The sequence below is a fragment of the Delphinapterus leucas genome, chromosome 19 (assembly GCF_059928025.1).
Source record: "Delphinapterus leucas isolate spDelLeu-1000000601 "Yukka" chromosome 19, BTC_Dleu_Yukka2, whole genome shotgun sequence".
NCBI lineage: Eukaryota > Metazoa > Chordata > Mammalia > Artiodactyla > Monodontidae > Delphinapterus > Delphinapterus leucas.
The window spans coordinates 45375734-45391856 of record NC_143147.1 but is presented as its reverse complement, the minus strand read 5'-3'; the positions used below and the strand labels follow the sequence as shown (position 1 = coordinate 45391856).

General features: G+C 37.4%; 1 protein-coding gene across 13 annotated transcripts in view; it reads right to left on the bottom strand.

Annotated features, from left to right (window-relative positions):
• Window positions 1-1479: 1479 nt before the first annotated feature.
• MBTD1 (mbt domain containing 1) overlaps window positions 1480-16123 on the bottom strand; it is a 70477-nt gene continuing 55833 nt past the window's right edge. For 11 of the 13 annotated variants that reach the window (XM_089901070.1, XM_089901073.1, XM_089901068.1 and 8 more), the window contains 5 exons: window positions 15615-15697; window positions 14975-15209; window positions 14403-14480; window positions 9802-9993; window positions 1480-4730 (listed from right to left, as the gene is read on the bottom strand). In XM_089901070.1, the coding sequence (XP_089757196.1) occupies window positions 4612-4730; window positions 9802-9993; window positions 14403-14480; window positions 14975-15209; window positions 15615-15697 (707 nt within the window). In that variant the 3' untranslated portion in view covers window positions 1480-4611. The remainder of the gene's footprint in view (window positions 4731-9801; window positions 9994-14402; window positions 14481-14974; window positions 15210-15614; window positions 15698-16123) is intronic. The other 2 variants (XM_022558199.3, XM_022558202.3) reach the window with 1 other exon arrangement.

Sequence of the window (16123 nt, the reverse complement as noted above, 5' to 3'; positions counted from 1 at the left end):
CTTTACTACCTTTATATATAGTTTTCCAAGTGATGTGATAAAGTCATGAGTTTGGAGGGTGATGAAGTCAAATTTGGAGTGGTGAGAGCTGAGAGGAAGGATATGAATGTTAGGACTTAATTTGGTAGAACTGAATGAGGAAGGGTAGGCTATGGTGAGGACAAAAGCACTGCCTCTGGAGTAAGGTTGGGTTTTGGACCTAATCCTATATACCAGTTGGGTGTGTGAAAGTGGACAACTAATCCAGAACCTTTTATGCTTTCATAAAACTGTACTTTAAACATATAATAAATGCATTTTTAAAAATGCATTACTTTTTATACAATTATTTGTTGTTAATAGGCAAGCCCTGCTTTGGCCTGCTTGTGAGGCTTGGAATTCTTAACAGGCCAAAAAGGGATGTTAACCCAGCCTCAGTAAGAGTCTGCAGAAAGGAAATAGTTGCTGTTCTCCCCGTCTCACAAGGCTGGATGAACAACACAGTGCTAAAGTTACTTGTTTTGGGGAAACATTTGTTCCTCTTAAAACATGGGCATAAAGCACTTTAGGAAACTGGTTTCCCAAGAGGCGCGTAAGGGTTTAAAGAAGAATGTATATGTCAAAGCTCGGGGTAGTAATTGAGGCCAACCTGGGAATTCCAGTTTACTAGGGCAACTGTTTTCAAGCCATTTAAGGTAGGAAGCAGGGCAGAAATTAGGTTCTGTCTCTCTTGGAGTGTGTTATATTTTTCTAAAGTGATGAAATTAACTACTAAAGATACCCAATCCATCTCATTACTGTCTAACATCCATAAAATTCTCTACAAACTGCTTCTGCAGTAAAAGTTGGATAATTTCCCACAGAGTCAGCTGTTGATAAAGGAGGGTGTCTGCGTTCCCTCTTAATGTAAACAGCAAGAGCAAGCTGGGATAATTCATTTACATCCTATGAACCTTGTTGCTGAGGTTAACGGAGCTGGAAAAAAAAAAAAGTCTCCTAGCAATCATGCCAACCCTGAAACACCACGTTCTGACTAAAGTGATTTAATTTCCCCACAAGGGGTCCACACTCACCCCTCCCGTGTTTTTTGCCTATTCCCTCCAAGTGAGATCCTGGCTCAAATGCAACTATGGCCATATATCCACCCATATTCTCTTCCTCTCGTCAGCCAGCAGTAAATTCTTCCTCACTTGTGCTGGCTTACCTTATGAGAGTACAGGTTCTGTGAGGGAGGAACTGATCTGACTTTCCCAGGTGCCTTCGACTGCTTATAGAAGGCACTCAAGGGACTTCCCTGGCCGTCCAATGGTTAAGACTCCGTGCTTCCACTGCAAGGGGTGCAGGTTCAATCCCTGGTTGGGGAACTAGGATCCTGCATGCTGCGTGGCGCGGCCAAAATAAATAAATAAATAAATAAATAAAGGGCGGCACTCAATATTTTGAATAAAAAAGGAAATCCCTCAAATATCAAAGCATATTAAAGAATTGCTCATATACAACTTAACTTTAACGTTTTATTTTGTGTAAAAAAGGGCAAATTTAGTGAATTATTTTCATCTTGTACACAAAGTTATAATTTTAATGCTTTTCACATCCATGCTGAAAATTTGCAATTTGGTAAAAATGAAAGGAACATAAATTTCTCCAAAGGAATTTTTCACGCCATTATATACACTTTACGAGAAAGTTTCAAACACTTTCTCAATGATCACAAGTTACCAAGAAAATAAAAGATTAAATTTGTACAGATATTGATCTATTTATCAAATACATACAGAAATGATGTAAAAACCTTATGCAGTTTACTTTGACCTCTGTCCTCAAAAGATTTGCCCAGGGACAGATACTTTTCTTTTGTATAAATGACTGTGGCTTTATTTAAAATATGAAAATCAAAGGAAGAAACCCAGTTTAATCACAGTATTTTTAAAATCCCTTCCCAATAGTAAAGGATCATTACCAAATATATAGCACCATAATACAAATATTGACGGGAGAGGGTATTCACATCACACAAAATTAATAATAATAAAAACAAACAAACACTGAAAACCCGTGTTAGTATCCGTAGAATAAGAAGTTGATAACAGCTTTAGCTTTCCTCATACACAGCAAGGAAAAGGTTAAAGAGTTTAAACTACCAAAAATCCCCAAATAATCCTAACAGGAAAAAAACAAAACAAACCCAAGGTCAGCAGTACATCTGAACCGTAGAATAGAATGGGGCTACTGAGTTGTACACTTGGAGTTGTGGCTAAGACATAAATCTCCTCTGCATCAACTCATTTTCTGTTCATCGGCAGCAGGGAGTTAGAGTCTGAACGATGAAGAGGGCTTCAGATTGTGTTTATTCGGTAGGAAGTCCTTACCAACATTTAACGCTGGTCATGGGATTAAGACACGAAACACTTCAGAAATAGGTGGGAAATCTGAGAACACTCAGAGCCTGGCTTTGCTGTAGAACTGGAAGCTTATAAAACCTGGCTACAAATGAGCATTTCACAGAACTAATTACCAGGCTCCAAATCAAATCCCTCCTGGTTTATTCAGTTCCCTATAGAGCCCCTAAGCCCAGGGTACTGTTAGAGCACACGATACAACTGGCTTCTTGTGCCCATATCATGGAATCGGAGTCCTGGGTTTAATTCACTAAGCCTGAGAATAAAGATTGTTGTAACCCTTGCTTTTTGGAAGTCTTCCAGGCTTTAAGTTTATAGGAAGATTCTTAAAAGTTAAAGATTTGGGAAGTGTGAGGATGTCACATTTACAGTAGGTCCCTCTCAGTAATGTTGTTTAAGATAAATATCCAGTAATTTAACAGCTGAATTCACATATATCTGACACATGAGAATCAACTTGGCATTGATATGATCTGCATTTATGCCCCTAAAGAGTCAGTATTAAGAAATGTTGACATGCGATTCCATACATTCTTACACTATAAAGTAACAAATTTTACTTCCAGTAGCAACTATAAAACCTTATGATATTAACCCCTCTTGCATAGAATGAGGTAAACCTGTGCATATTACCAATGCTATTATTCCCAAAAGTAGAGCAATATTTTAGAAAATAAATTGCTGGTTTTTAATGTTTTATGCATTTTAAAATTCAAACAAAAAAAATCTTACCTAAAATGGTCTCCTGGGGCTTTCCATTAACATTTTTTAAAGCATTCCATAGGCTGAAGGACTGTAGAGGTTAATCATTTTGATTAATTTCTAATTAGCCCTACCTATATTCCAGAGGAGATGGTCAATATTACCACTCTGAAGAGGCCAGGCTAAGACCCAGAAGCACTTCTAGAACAGATGCAAGTAATTCCTGAGAGTTTAGTTTATGAACCTCACTGGTAAATGCTAAAGCTCTCTCATTCAGTCACAACTCAGAAAGTCAAAAAATGCAGAGAGCAAACCTTTCACCAATTTACCTTTATATCCTTTTTTCAAAGGAAGCCATGTGAATTTTAAAATAGGGAATGTTCAAAATGGTCCAAATCCATTATTACTGTTAAAATTAATTCTGAATAGAGTTAAAGACAATTCATACTAATTTTATATATATATAATTAGTATGAATTGTCTTTAAATTTTAAGAAAATTAAATTCTCTTTCAAATTGGTTTTCTAACAAATCCAGGATAGTTAAAAGCAGAGCTGGAATGATTTTGAAATCTAAACTTATCTTGGCTTTAAACAACTGTTAATTTGATTCTCCTGGTAATACAGAACATGTGTTTTGGGGTGTGGTTATACCAAGTATTATCTCACAGATGGAGAGAAATGGCAGAGAACTGATGAGAATCCCTTTTGTGGGGTATTTTTTAGTAAGGAAAATAAAATAAACTTAGGACAATATTGCATTTTTCCCCAACCCCTCAACATGTAGACTGAGATCTTGTATATCTTGTCAACCATTCCAGTTTAACACTTTAGTGTTAGGATAATTTTACTCATTTTTTAATTAAAAGAGAACATATAAAAGTATCCAGAGTTCTTCCAGTTTCATACAGAACTCTAAAGAAATTTTCACAGAATGAAAAACACTTCTGTACAAATATTTAAAATGGGCTGCAATAAAATGCCAACAAGCAGACTTAATTACCCTTCCGTGATCTATGTGGTGATGAGCTCTCCATGGGGCGGGGATGGGGGGGATGTTCAGTTGCATATTCTGCAGCAGAGGAAGCTGGAGATGTGACTGGCCTAACTTCCAAAATCCCAAAATCTCCCAACAGGTACCAAAAAGGTTCATTTGTAATGACAGTTCATTTGCATTTACAACTATATCCTTCTTAAATCATTTCCTTCAATCCTGCTACCTAAACTTTAATCTTACCAAAAAAGTTAGAATTTCAGTTCTTGTTAACAATGCACATAAATCCAAACTTGGAAAATATTACAAAATTCTTTCAAAAGCTTCAAATACAACACAAAAATTGTCCATCTTTATAAATTGAAAAATTTCCCCCCACAGCTAAAATAGTTTCCCTACCCACTTGAAAAATCTGGAACTGAAATTTTCTATGTTTAGCAAAATGTCCCAGTAGAATAGCCCCGCTGTACAGCTGGATTGATTATAAATCAGTCCTGTGTAAAATTCTTTCCCTCCCACCCTCAGTTTCTGAGCAACCTCAGGGCTCTTGTTTGATGTAGAAGTTGGCAGAGCCATTGCTTTCCTGATCAGATGCTCCTTGGAGGAAATTATAATCCTCTCCATCTATCAACTCCTCCTTCAGCTGCAATGTAGTCACTGTAAGAAATAAATGTACAAGATGTTATTAAGTCTTTCTAGAATATTCAGATTGCTTCATGTTCCACCAGCTTCACAGTTAATAAGACTTCTTCATGTCTTCAATAACTCTTAAAACTAACCCCCCCGAAGGAAGAGCATTTAATTAATTTTAATTTTCAAAGTATATTCATAGTTAAGAAGAGTTCCAAAAAGGAACAATACTGCAAAATGGACACTGCACAAATGGACACTGTCAATGAAACGTTGAAGGTAACAGTGATCACTAATTTGACTAGAATGATTAGAAGTTTTCTCATGATTAAGTATTCACTTTTATGTCAATGTCTACATAAACAGCATATTTCTTGGATAGTTCTGAATAATAAGTAACACAACAAATGACGTTAACATGTTATTATCTCCAAGGAGTACCTAAAGACTCTCTTCATAAAAAAGATATAAATCTGATAATATTAAACACCTGTATTAAAACTAAAATCAAGAAAAACTTAAGTAATCATTTTAGGTAAAATAAAAATTGATTGACACCAGCAACATGAAAATCCTTGGTATAAAAAACAGCTAACTTTGGGAATTCCCTGGTGGTCCAGTGGTTAGGACTCTGCACTTTCAATGCCAAGGGCACGGGTTCAATCCCAGATGGGGGAACTAAGACCCTGCAAGCTGTGCAGTGCGGCCAAAAAAGAAGACAAAAACAAAAACAGCTAACATTACCAATGGGATCACTTAACAGTCGTACTACCTGTCTGAGTTCTTATCTGAAGGCTTCTTTTTTTTTTTTTTTTTTTTTTTTTTTTGCGGTACATGGACCTCTCACTGTTGTGGCCTCTCCCGTTGCGGAGCACAGGCTCCAGACGCGCAGGCTCAGTGGCCATGGCTCACAGGCCCAGCCGCTCCGCGGCATGTGGGATCTTCCCGGACCGGGGCACGAACCTGTGTCCCCTGCATTGGCAGGCGGACTCTCAACCACTACGTCACCAGGGAAGCCCTGAAGACTTCTTTTTTAATGAAAACAAACAACAGTACAGGCAATCTTCAATTTATGAACAGGTCATGTTCCAATAGGTCTTTATTTTTATGGACAACTGTTTTTCAGTTTCCAGTATTTTCAGTGGGGTTTAGGTTTCTTGGTAGTCACTGAAGTCATGCTAGTCATAATTTTTAGTGACAGGAGGGCTCTTCTTACTGCATGGACAAGCAAGAAGAAAAAGAGGAATGTTTTCTTTGCTGGTCCCAGCACTGGTCTTAGGCAAAAGTTTAGGTTGTTTAATTCTGAGATTTTCCTATCTCTTTTTATAAACATCTCTTAAGTTACCTCAACGCAGTTAGTCAGTTATTTCAGGCTGCCCTAAATCCTTTCCCCGAAGCCCACCCTCTACTTCCTATAGAACACCTCCCTTCAAAAAAATTACTTTCCTACTTTTTAACTGAAAATGATCTCAGCTAGGTGTTAAACAAACACTAGTCTTAGTAACTGCCAACCTCTCAGAGATGTATTTGAGTTTCTTAAAAAGTTACTGTTTAACCAAAATTGAGTCGGTAAAGTTTCAAATAATTTAAAGAACAGGTGATCTTTTATGCTGATATTCTCACTGGAATCTAATCCCACGGTGAGTAATGCTAACTTTCTTCTTCAATTTCTTCAGCACAGAGATCTGTTAAGTCAGAGTTCACAAACTGGGCTTTTCCCTCCCTCACCTCTGCCCTGGGGTTCTTTCAATTGACTGAATATTCTGAAACAGGAGATTTCATATAAAACCATGAAAAGTAGGGAGACTTGGTAACATAAGACTAGCATTCTTGAAGGGCTATTAACAGTGGGAACCAATGTAGCCTAAGGCCTCCCTCTGCACAACTTGTGACTCTCAGGCTGGCTGCTCAGCCACTGAGTAACCACCTGTCTGCTTCCTGCAGGGACTGTCTCCAAAGGAAAGATGAAATTTTTTTGTTTCTTTTTTTATGGCTCTTTTCATAACAATTGGAGTGAGAGGATGAAGATATATATGGAATGTAAATTGGGAACTGCTTATACAGGGGGAAAAAGGTCAATTTATGAGAATTAGGACTCAGAGTATTTAGATGAGTAGTAAGCCAACTAAGTTTCATGAAACAATAACACCACGTGGAACAATATTAAAATGGCTATTTTTAAAGTCAAATAGTGATAGAAAAATACTTCGTGTCTTGATTTTAGTTACAAAAGATTAGTTTCAAAAATAATGGTCTTTGACATCTTATTTAATAATTTAAAGAATAATCTTTTGGGGCTTTCCTGGTGGCGCAGTGGTTAAGAATCCGCCTGCCAATGCCTGGGACACGGGTTCGAGCCTGGGTCCGGGAAGATCCCACATGCCGTGGAGCAACTAAGCCTGTATGCCACAACTACTGAGCCTGTGCTCTAGAGACTGCGAGCCACAACTACTGAGCCCGCGTGACTAGAGCCCGTGCTCTGCTACAAGAGAAGCCACCGCAATGAGAAGCCCACGTGCAGCAACGAAGACCCAACACAGTCAAAAATAAATAAAATTTTAAAAAAAGAATAATCTTTTGAAATAACGCTAATTCATTTTATTTTACTTTGGTACTTGTTTTGGTAATGGTGTTAAAAAATTTAATAGCCCAAAGACTGAAAAGTGAATACACTATGCCTACAATAATAGCAAAACACATACCAATCAGACTGCTGAAAGGTCAAGCAAACATGACTGTGCTTACTTTCTTTAAAAAATCCTTTAAAAAAATTAGTTAATATGATAAAAATGCTTTTATGGAGGATATCAGACATATAACAGTTATCCTTCAAGTCAAACCAACATGCGTTGTTAAGGACATTTGAACAACACCATGAAAATAAACACATGGAAAAGGAAAAAAACCCCAAATTTCATTAAAGGTGCAGTACCCACAATAAAAGGTTGATTAAAACAATATCTTGTTATATGATGATCAGATGGCTAAATGAATGAGAAAAGAATTACTGTGCTTCAAGACCAAACATGTTCCATTCAAACAGATGCTTTTTGGTTTTTTTTAAATGTAAGAAAAGTAAATTGAAATTCTAAAGCACATCCTGAAACTATTTGCACTTATTATTAACAACAAAGTTCTGGATTATGCTTCTACTCATGTTAAAATATGGAAACAATGTTCTTAAAAAAAATAACTCAAGATAAAGGTGAAACAGTCACTCAGATGTGTAATGTTTTAATGCAAAGTTTCAGTGTTTTCAAGGAACCTAAAATAAAGCCTGTCTGGTATCTTCACACTTATCATTTCTCCTTTACAGGCCTTATTCTCAATGAATGATGGATGAAATAAAATAGATCCTGTGGCTGATGTCACTTTCTACACAAATGCATTTTCTTGGCTCTGTTTTTAAAAAGAAGTTACTTTGCTGACTTTACTCACTAACATTTCAAAAGACAATCTAACAGAAATCACATTTTCCTAGTTAGAAGTCCATAAATAATAAATTCTCTCAATAGTTAAGCAAACCGTAGCTTTCCGAGTTAAGACAGCAATGTAGTCCCTACGTAGTTTCACCACAGTAAAATCACATTAAATCCCACAAGATGTGCCCCTAGCTCAGAAGATACACACAATAGACACTAGTGGAAAGGGAAGTCACTTAGGAGGGCTTGTGGGTTCCATCCTGTATGCCTACTCCCAAGTTCCTGGGTTTTGCCAATCCTAAAAGTCAAGTTCTCTCACAAAACGTGACGCACGCCTTCAAAATCAGTCTAATGCTTAAAGAAAATACACCTCAAATGCAATAAAAATTCAAATATATTCAGAGCTCACAATATCTGTAGTTAATCACTTAGGTTACAGAAAACTTTCATAATAACAAGTACAAAAAGGAAAAAGTTACAGAGACAAGAAAAGAAGCTGAAAGGCTCTTTAGTCATTTGAAGGTATTTCCATAAAAGAGCAGATAAACTTGCATTTGCAGTCCTAATCCATTTCTTATACAAGAGAGGTATAGTAATTTTCTCTAGATATAAAGATATGAGTGATCTTCAGAAAAACAGACTAGGAAGATCAAGGTCACCTAATACACTGTTTAAGAAGGCAAAAGCTAAAGAACATATTTTAAAATGGAAAAAAAAAGGCTGATGACAACTTCAGGTGCAAAAATATTAGCAAACAGAGGAATGAGAAGAAAACAGAGCTAGGTACTAAGTCCCATCATGGTTTTCAACATATAAAAGGCATTTTAAAGACTGCAAATTAGATAAAAAATTGTTTAAAGGCAATAGTTAGGATATGGCAGAATATATGCCAAGGTAGATACAACTTTGGCTTTGGGGCTATTTGATCTGTACTCACGTCTAAGATTGATCATATGCAAGTGAAGCCTCTGACATTCTACGGTAACATGTTTGTTCTTAGCATTTACAAAGGGCAGTCTTCCTTATCCTCTACCAGCTTAGCCTAACCAATTCAACTCAAATTAAATGTCATTTACTTACTTAATCACTGTACATACATAAACATGAAATTATAGAAATAAATTTCACTCAAATTCAATACCAAAATTATAGAGGTATTATATTTCCAAATCCATGTTATTCAACTAGGACTGTGGTAAATGTTACTACCAGAACTAAAATCACACAGGAATACAAAACACATCCTGCCTACTGAATGAGACGCTATGGAATGCTATGAACAAAGCCTCATTTTTGGATCTGATTAATCAGATTGCTCCCTTATGGCATATTTCTCCCTCAGGTCAAGTCACGTAGAATTCTGCAATGCAAAACGTTCAACCATTTTAACGAAACCATGAAACAGTATAAGTTGTCTCACAATTCCATAAACTGAAATCACAGCTTTACCTGAATTTGAAGCTCAAAAGTGGCTTGTAACAAAATAAAAATCCTTCCCTGATTATTCATTTTAGTGAAGTGACTACCAAAGACTAATGAAAATGAATTTTTTAGTTGAAAGAAAAAGAAAAATTTAATGTCAGCATCCGTCATGCCAGACCACGCTTCTGTCTCCCACCACCCTAACCCAGACTTTGACCCTCTGCAGTACCTGAGGTGCTGATGTGACCAATTACCTGTTTTGAGGCTGGGACTGAACTCTCGGCTAGTGCGGGGAGGTGGGAAGGCCTCCAGGGCTGTCTGTGCTGGAAGGGCTCGATATAGAGGGGGAGTCAACTCTTCGCCACCAGAGAAGCTCCTCCGTACCCCACCTGTCATGGGCAGGCTCGACAAACTGACAGGCTTCTTCCCAATTGGCATCTTCCTCTCTAAATATCAAGTTAAACTAAAGTAAGCTTTTACTTACATGTGTGGTAAGAAAACTGCATCATAACTAGGAAAGGTGTGCTGCACAGGATACTCTGAAAAGAGAACCAACTATGCAAGGTTTGTATTTCCGAAAACAAGGTGTGTGTGTGTGTGTGTGTGTGTGTGTGTGTGCGCGCGCGCGCGCTGGGGAGTGGATGATGGGGGAGATTATTTCTAGTCTCTCAGAGTCTGGTAATCCTGGTTCTTGACTCTCTAATCGATTTAAAACAAAACAAAGCAAAATGAACTACAGAGGGCATCGAGTGTGGGGAACAGCTGGCTAATTACCTTCAAAAAAATTTTACTGACAATCCAACGGCAGAGAGGGTTTTAAAGCCCTACTTGTAGGCATTTCACTGCCCATATAAGCCCAAACAAACACTGTCCTTCAGGGAGAAATCAAACCGTTTAATTAACGAATTATATGAGTGGCAGGATTTTACTGATATGCAATGTGCTCCCCTAACTTTTGGTTTATAATTCACTCTTTTAGAAAACAATTATAATTCTTATTCTGAAAAGCAGTTCTAAAATTTAAATGTTTGTTGCCTGCAAGTTCTTTAGCAACCTAATGTCTTTTGAAACACCCTTTGGTTACGGTTTCATAAGCACACATAAGCTTTCAAAGACTTACACAATGCTTTTACCAACAACAAAAAAATAAGCTTTGCAAATACTGAACAACCAAGCATACTGCATTAATTTGATTGAAAGCTGAAGGATACTTACATATCTTTGTGACTATAAATTATATCTGTTTTCTTCCAGAGTTTACAAATGACTCAGGCAAGAGCAATCAGAAATTATCCTTTGCAAAATCAGAACTAAAAGACAAATCTAAGTTAGACAATATTCTTATGTAAAATGATCTGGAAACCAAGCTCCTGTGAGTACACATTCAACTCTCAACTGCCAAACCAAAATCACTTGCAGCATTCATTTAGACGAAAAAGTCTAACGTACTACACGCTTGGAGGTAAAAATGCAAGGAGAATCTCCAACTCTCTACTACTTACAATAGCCCCTGAAGATGGTACAGAAATTAGTGCTGGTTTTCCTGCTCTAGAATTACTAAAAAGGCTTTTCAGATTGGACAGATCATGCGCACACAACAGTCTATATGATTCCCTCGACAGAACATCACCCTTATTTTTCAGAAGCACTAATTAATAGTTATCCCTCTGCAGCATGAACACAGCTAATTAAAAAACAGGCTAGAGCCCGCGCACTGCAATGAAGAGCAGTCCCCTGTTCGCCGCAACTAGAGAAAGCCAATCAACTGTCTAGTTCTGTAAAAAATAAGCCCTAACAAAGAACACACTGATGGATGATTTTAGGTACAAAAAGACCAAAGAGCCATAAGATGAAACAACAGAGCCGGAACATAATAATCTGTAGACAAACTTAAAAACAAATAAAAGGTTTTGTGGCCTATCTGACTGATATAAATCTGCATGCACTGGATGACTTAGGCTCCTGGACCCCAACTTCTTTCTTATTCTGCTGGGTAAAGTTTTGTGGAAAAAATTTCTAATAAATTATTTGCTGAGTAATGTGAAAAAATAAAAGGAACAGTGTCCTTACAATGAAGACTGCTTCTTCATTCACAAAGCACTACAATTCCTTATCCTCAGTTCCAAAATTCAAAGGTTTTTTTTTGGCAAAACTTTGGCAACAAAATCAGACCTCACTTGGTGATACTATTTATAATCTTTATTTGGCCCATTAAATGTAACTATTTATATATATTTTGCTTCAAAAAATGCTGCAGATGGGGCTTCCCTGGTGGCGCAGTGGTTGAGAGTCCGCCTGCCGATGCAGGGGACATGAGTTCGTGCCCCGGTCTGGGAGGATCCCACATGCCGCGGAGCGGCTGGGCTCGTGAGTCATGGCATGGCCGCTGAGCCTGTGCGTCCGGAGCCTGTGCTCTGCAATGGGAGAGGCCACAGCAGTGAGAGGCCCGCGTACCGCAAAAAAAAAATAAAAAATAAAAAAAAACAAAATGCTGCAGAGTCTGCAAGGAGTGTTACACAATATATGCTACACACACTGTACTTCTTTTCTAAAATCCAAAAAATTCTAAATTCCAAAACACATTTGGTCTCTAGGATTTCTAATAAGGGACTGAGAGTCCCTAGTTCTTTTCTTTTCTATGTCCAAAGGACAATTTAAAGGCATTAGAGGGACTTGCCTGGTGGCACAGTGGTTAAGAATCCACCTGCCAATGCAGGGGCCATGGGTTCGATCCCTGGTCCGGGAAGATCCCACATGCCGTGGAGCAAGTAAGCCCGTGCCCCACAACTACTGAGCCTACGCTCTAGAGCCCGCGAGCCACAACTACTGAGCCCGTGTGCCACAACTACTGAAGGCTGCACGCCTAGAGCCTGTGATCCACAACAAGAGAAGCCACCACAATGAAAAGCCCGCGCACCGCAACGAAGAGTAGCCCCCTGCTCGCCACAACTAGAGAAAGCCCGCGCACGGCACTGAAGACCCGACGTGGCCAAAAATAAATAAAATTAAAAAAATAAAGGCATTAGAGATGATGTCATAATATTAAGAGCTATTAAAATGTTAAAGAACAAATTATATTTTTAGCTAAATTCATTTCTTCAGCTAATCCAGAAATCTGATAATGTTAAATGTCACTAAAAACTGGGATAGTGATATCATCACTTCATTAATTTCACATTTCTTCCCATGCCCCCAGCCCATTAATTCAAAATAATTAAGCCCCATAAACCATAAACAAATCATGTAAGTGTCACACTGAGGAGGTATGTGAACTGTGTATACAATGCTCAGAAATTCGTCCTAAAAAATATATGTCATAAAGTCACTGAGTAATAAAAAGCATTCTTAAATTCGACACATTGCAAAGAAAATTCTGAAATCTCATAATAATAATAAATAAAAAGTGAAAAGACAAGCCAAAGCAGCCTGTCTTAGAGAAAGCTTAGTGATCACGTCTGCTACGGTCAGCCCACTGACATGAAGTTGCTACGTGACTTCTTGCTAATCAGTTCCAGATAAGTGGGAAGTCACTTTCATCTACCTGGTCTGGCAATGTTCTCTAGAGTTCTTTTAGGTGAATATCAAACAGCCAGTCAGCAAAATAATTTTTGGTCTGTGGGAGGCTTATGTCCATAATATAAAAGAGAGGGTAAGAGACAGGCCTGATGATTATCACTATTGTGAGGCTGACTTGGGTTTCATGTGGGGAGGAAACTAAAGCACCACTGCCGTGGCTGCTAGAAGTCCCCACTGAAAAAACAATTAACATCAACTATAATCAAACGTGTGAAGGTATATTTGACTCTTCACACTGTTTCAGTCTCTTGGTTGTTAATGAGACAGATTAGCACTTAGTTGAACATATGGCAAGTCAGTTGGAAAAATCTGTTTTAGTTTTAATCCTCTAATATACTTTTTACTTTTAAAAAAATCTTTAAGTAAAAATAATCTTATCTCAGAATGAAATATTCCATGACAGGTTTCATGAAGAGAAAAATCTGTAGTTTACTATGGGGTGGGGGAGGGAGATTTTAAAAGAATCAGAGCTATCAATATATTTTATATTATTTTGGCATCAATGTCAGTAATCATTCATTGTAAGGTAAAATATAATACAGACAGCATATTGAAAAAGAGTTTCTTAAGCCTGATTGTGCTACCTATCAACTTGAATCTCTTTTTTTTTTTTAACTTCAATTTCTTACAAGTATCATTCTAGAAAGAGAGTTTTGGTTTATAAGAAGGATGGGTTTATTAGTTTCCAAGTCTGTTGTAAGCATCAAGCATCTGCTTTTACAGTTATTTTAATAAAAAATTTTTTAAAAAAGGATTGATTTTCAGAAGGTTTACATATTACTTCGAGAATCATCCACAGGGCTTCCCTGGTGGCACAGTGGCTTGAGAGTCCGCCTGCCGATGTAGGGGACACGGGTTCGCGCCCCGGTCCGGGAAGATCCCACATGCCGTGGAGCGGCTGGGCCCGTGAGCCATGGCCGCTGAGCCTGCGCGTCCAGAGCCTGTGCTCCGCAACGGGAGAGGCCACAACAGTGAGAGGCCCGCGTACCGCAAAAAAAAACAAAAAAACAAAAAACAAAAAACCAAAACACGAATCATTCACAGACTCTATTCTTTACCATATATCAAATATTATGGTAATAATTTTTCATGTCAATCAAAGGTAAGTGCTTCTCATTATTGAAAAGGTTTGCCTTTTATGGCATACTGCACCTTTAAGCATAATACAGAATGCACAGTTATCAGCTCTCACAAGGGATACCATTTCTGTGCAACAATACCAAGATCCCAGTTGGCTGACAAGTTAGGAAATGTATATAAACACCATGTGGTGACCCACTTTTCTTATGTCCTTTGTATTGCTGGGACTTAGCCTTTTTCTTCTGTTTTGATGAACCTGATTGGCTTTCTCTTGATGCTGAAAAATAAAAGAGAAAATTGATATCAAATAATTGCTTACAACTCTAGGTACAACTTAGATGAACTATCTTCACCAAAATCATGACGTTTATAAAAGTACACAATGCTTTGAAAATAAGGGTACTTGTTCCTGCAAAACCATGAAGCTCAACACCAGACAGGTTCCATTATTTATTCAATAAGCACTTATTATATATCAATAAATTTTAGCCTATAACTTTAAACTCATTAAAGGAAGTCTAGCTTAATTTGGTGAGTGCTCTTAATGTTGTGTTTCTATAGTCATTAAGCAACTGACTATTGAGTTCACACTGCCATGGTACACATGGTCTGATTCTGTGATATTGTTGTTGAGTCTTAAGATCTTACCTGGCAACCAATCAGACATAGGTATATTCTTGTCCTGTGAGCTCACAAGATGATTTATGTGAGATAGTCCTCGGGGAACTGCTGAGTTTTACCAAAGGACACCTTTTGTGTATACCAACTTACACTGTGATGCTGGAGGCTGTAGTTGATATCCAGTTAATTGACACCACCCTACAGGATAGAGGTCAGGGGATTCACAGTCTACCCACTGATCATATTCTTCTTCCCATCCATCAAAATGTATCCTCAAGAGACGATGAATAATTCGAGTTACTGTGGCTACACATATTAATCGTGGCTCCATGAGATCTACTGCTTCTAATTTCATTCCTACACGAAATCCGTGATTTGGAACATCCTAACATGGAGAAGCAAAATATTAACACTGGTGAAAAGAAGAATGTATAACTCTACTAACACTAAGAAAGCCAAAAGAGAAGTAACATAACCAATTAACAATTTAGACCAAAAAAATCCCAAATAATTAATTATTGAAACATATGAAGGTGAAGCATATAAGAACTAGTTAGGAAATGTATTCATTCCTATTTTACTCAGATTAAAAATGAAACAAAGTTTGGAAACAAGCTTCAATGCCTATGTAAAGGAAATATGTACGTCGTTTTACTAATATATATTTGTTTATATTAATCTCCACTAAGAAATTCTAACATAAGGCAAAGACATTTTGATCAACAATGATTTGCATTTGTGAAGCATCAAAAAAAATCCACGTAAGTATTATGCTATCTTTTAAATTTACCTTATTAAATAGTTTTACTGGTGCTGCAATGGAGCCAGTTTCCCTGAGGTAGTCAAACCATTTAAAAGGAAGTTTTGTGTAACCTGAAAAACATAACTGGTTTAACTAGGAGTTCACCTAAAATTAGTGTAATATTAAAATGTAGACATAAAGTAATTCAGTGCACACTACAATCACAAGTGCTAATGCTGTACAGTACAATAGTTCCTCCCTGTTACATGGATATTCTTCTTTTTTAGGCAGAAACAGGTGCGCCCACTTATTCTAATGCCAAAGTAACTCTCCTCTCCTCAGTGTATAAGAACTACAGACTTTTGCTTTTCAATCCTAGGCTTAGAACAGTCTAATATTTAATATTTTTTCAGTAGTATTTTTCTTTCTTTGTAAGAAAGAACACTGGCTGGGCAAATACTATTTTTATAGTCTTCTGTTTGGCTTTTCTCCTTCTTAAGAGAAAAATCCAAGGCTCAGATATTGAAATTAGGAGTCACTGGTTAAGCCATATGAAC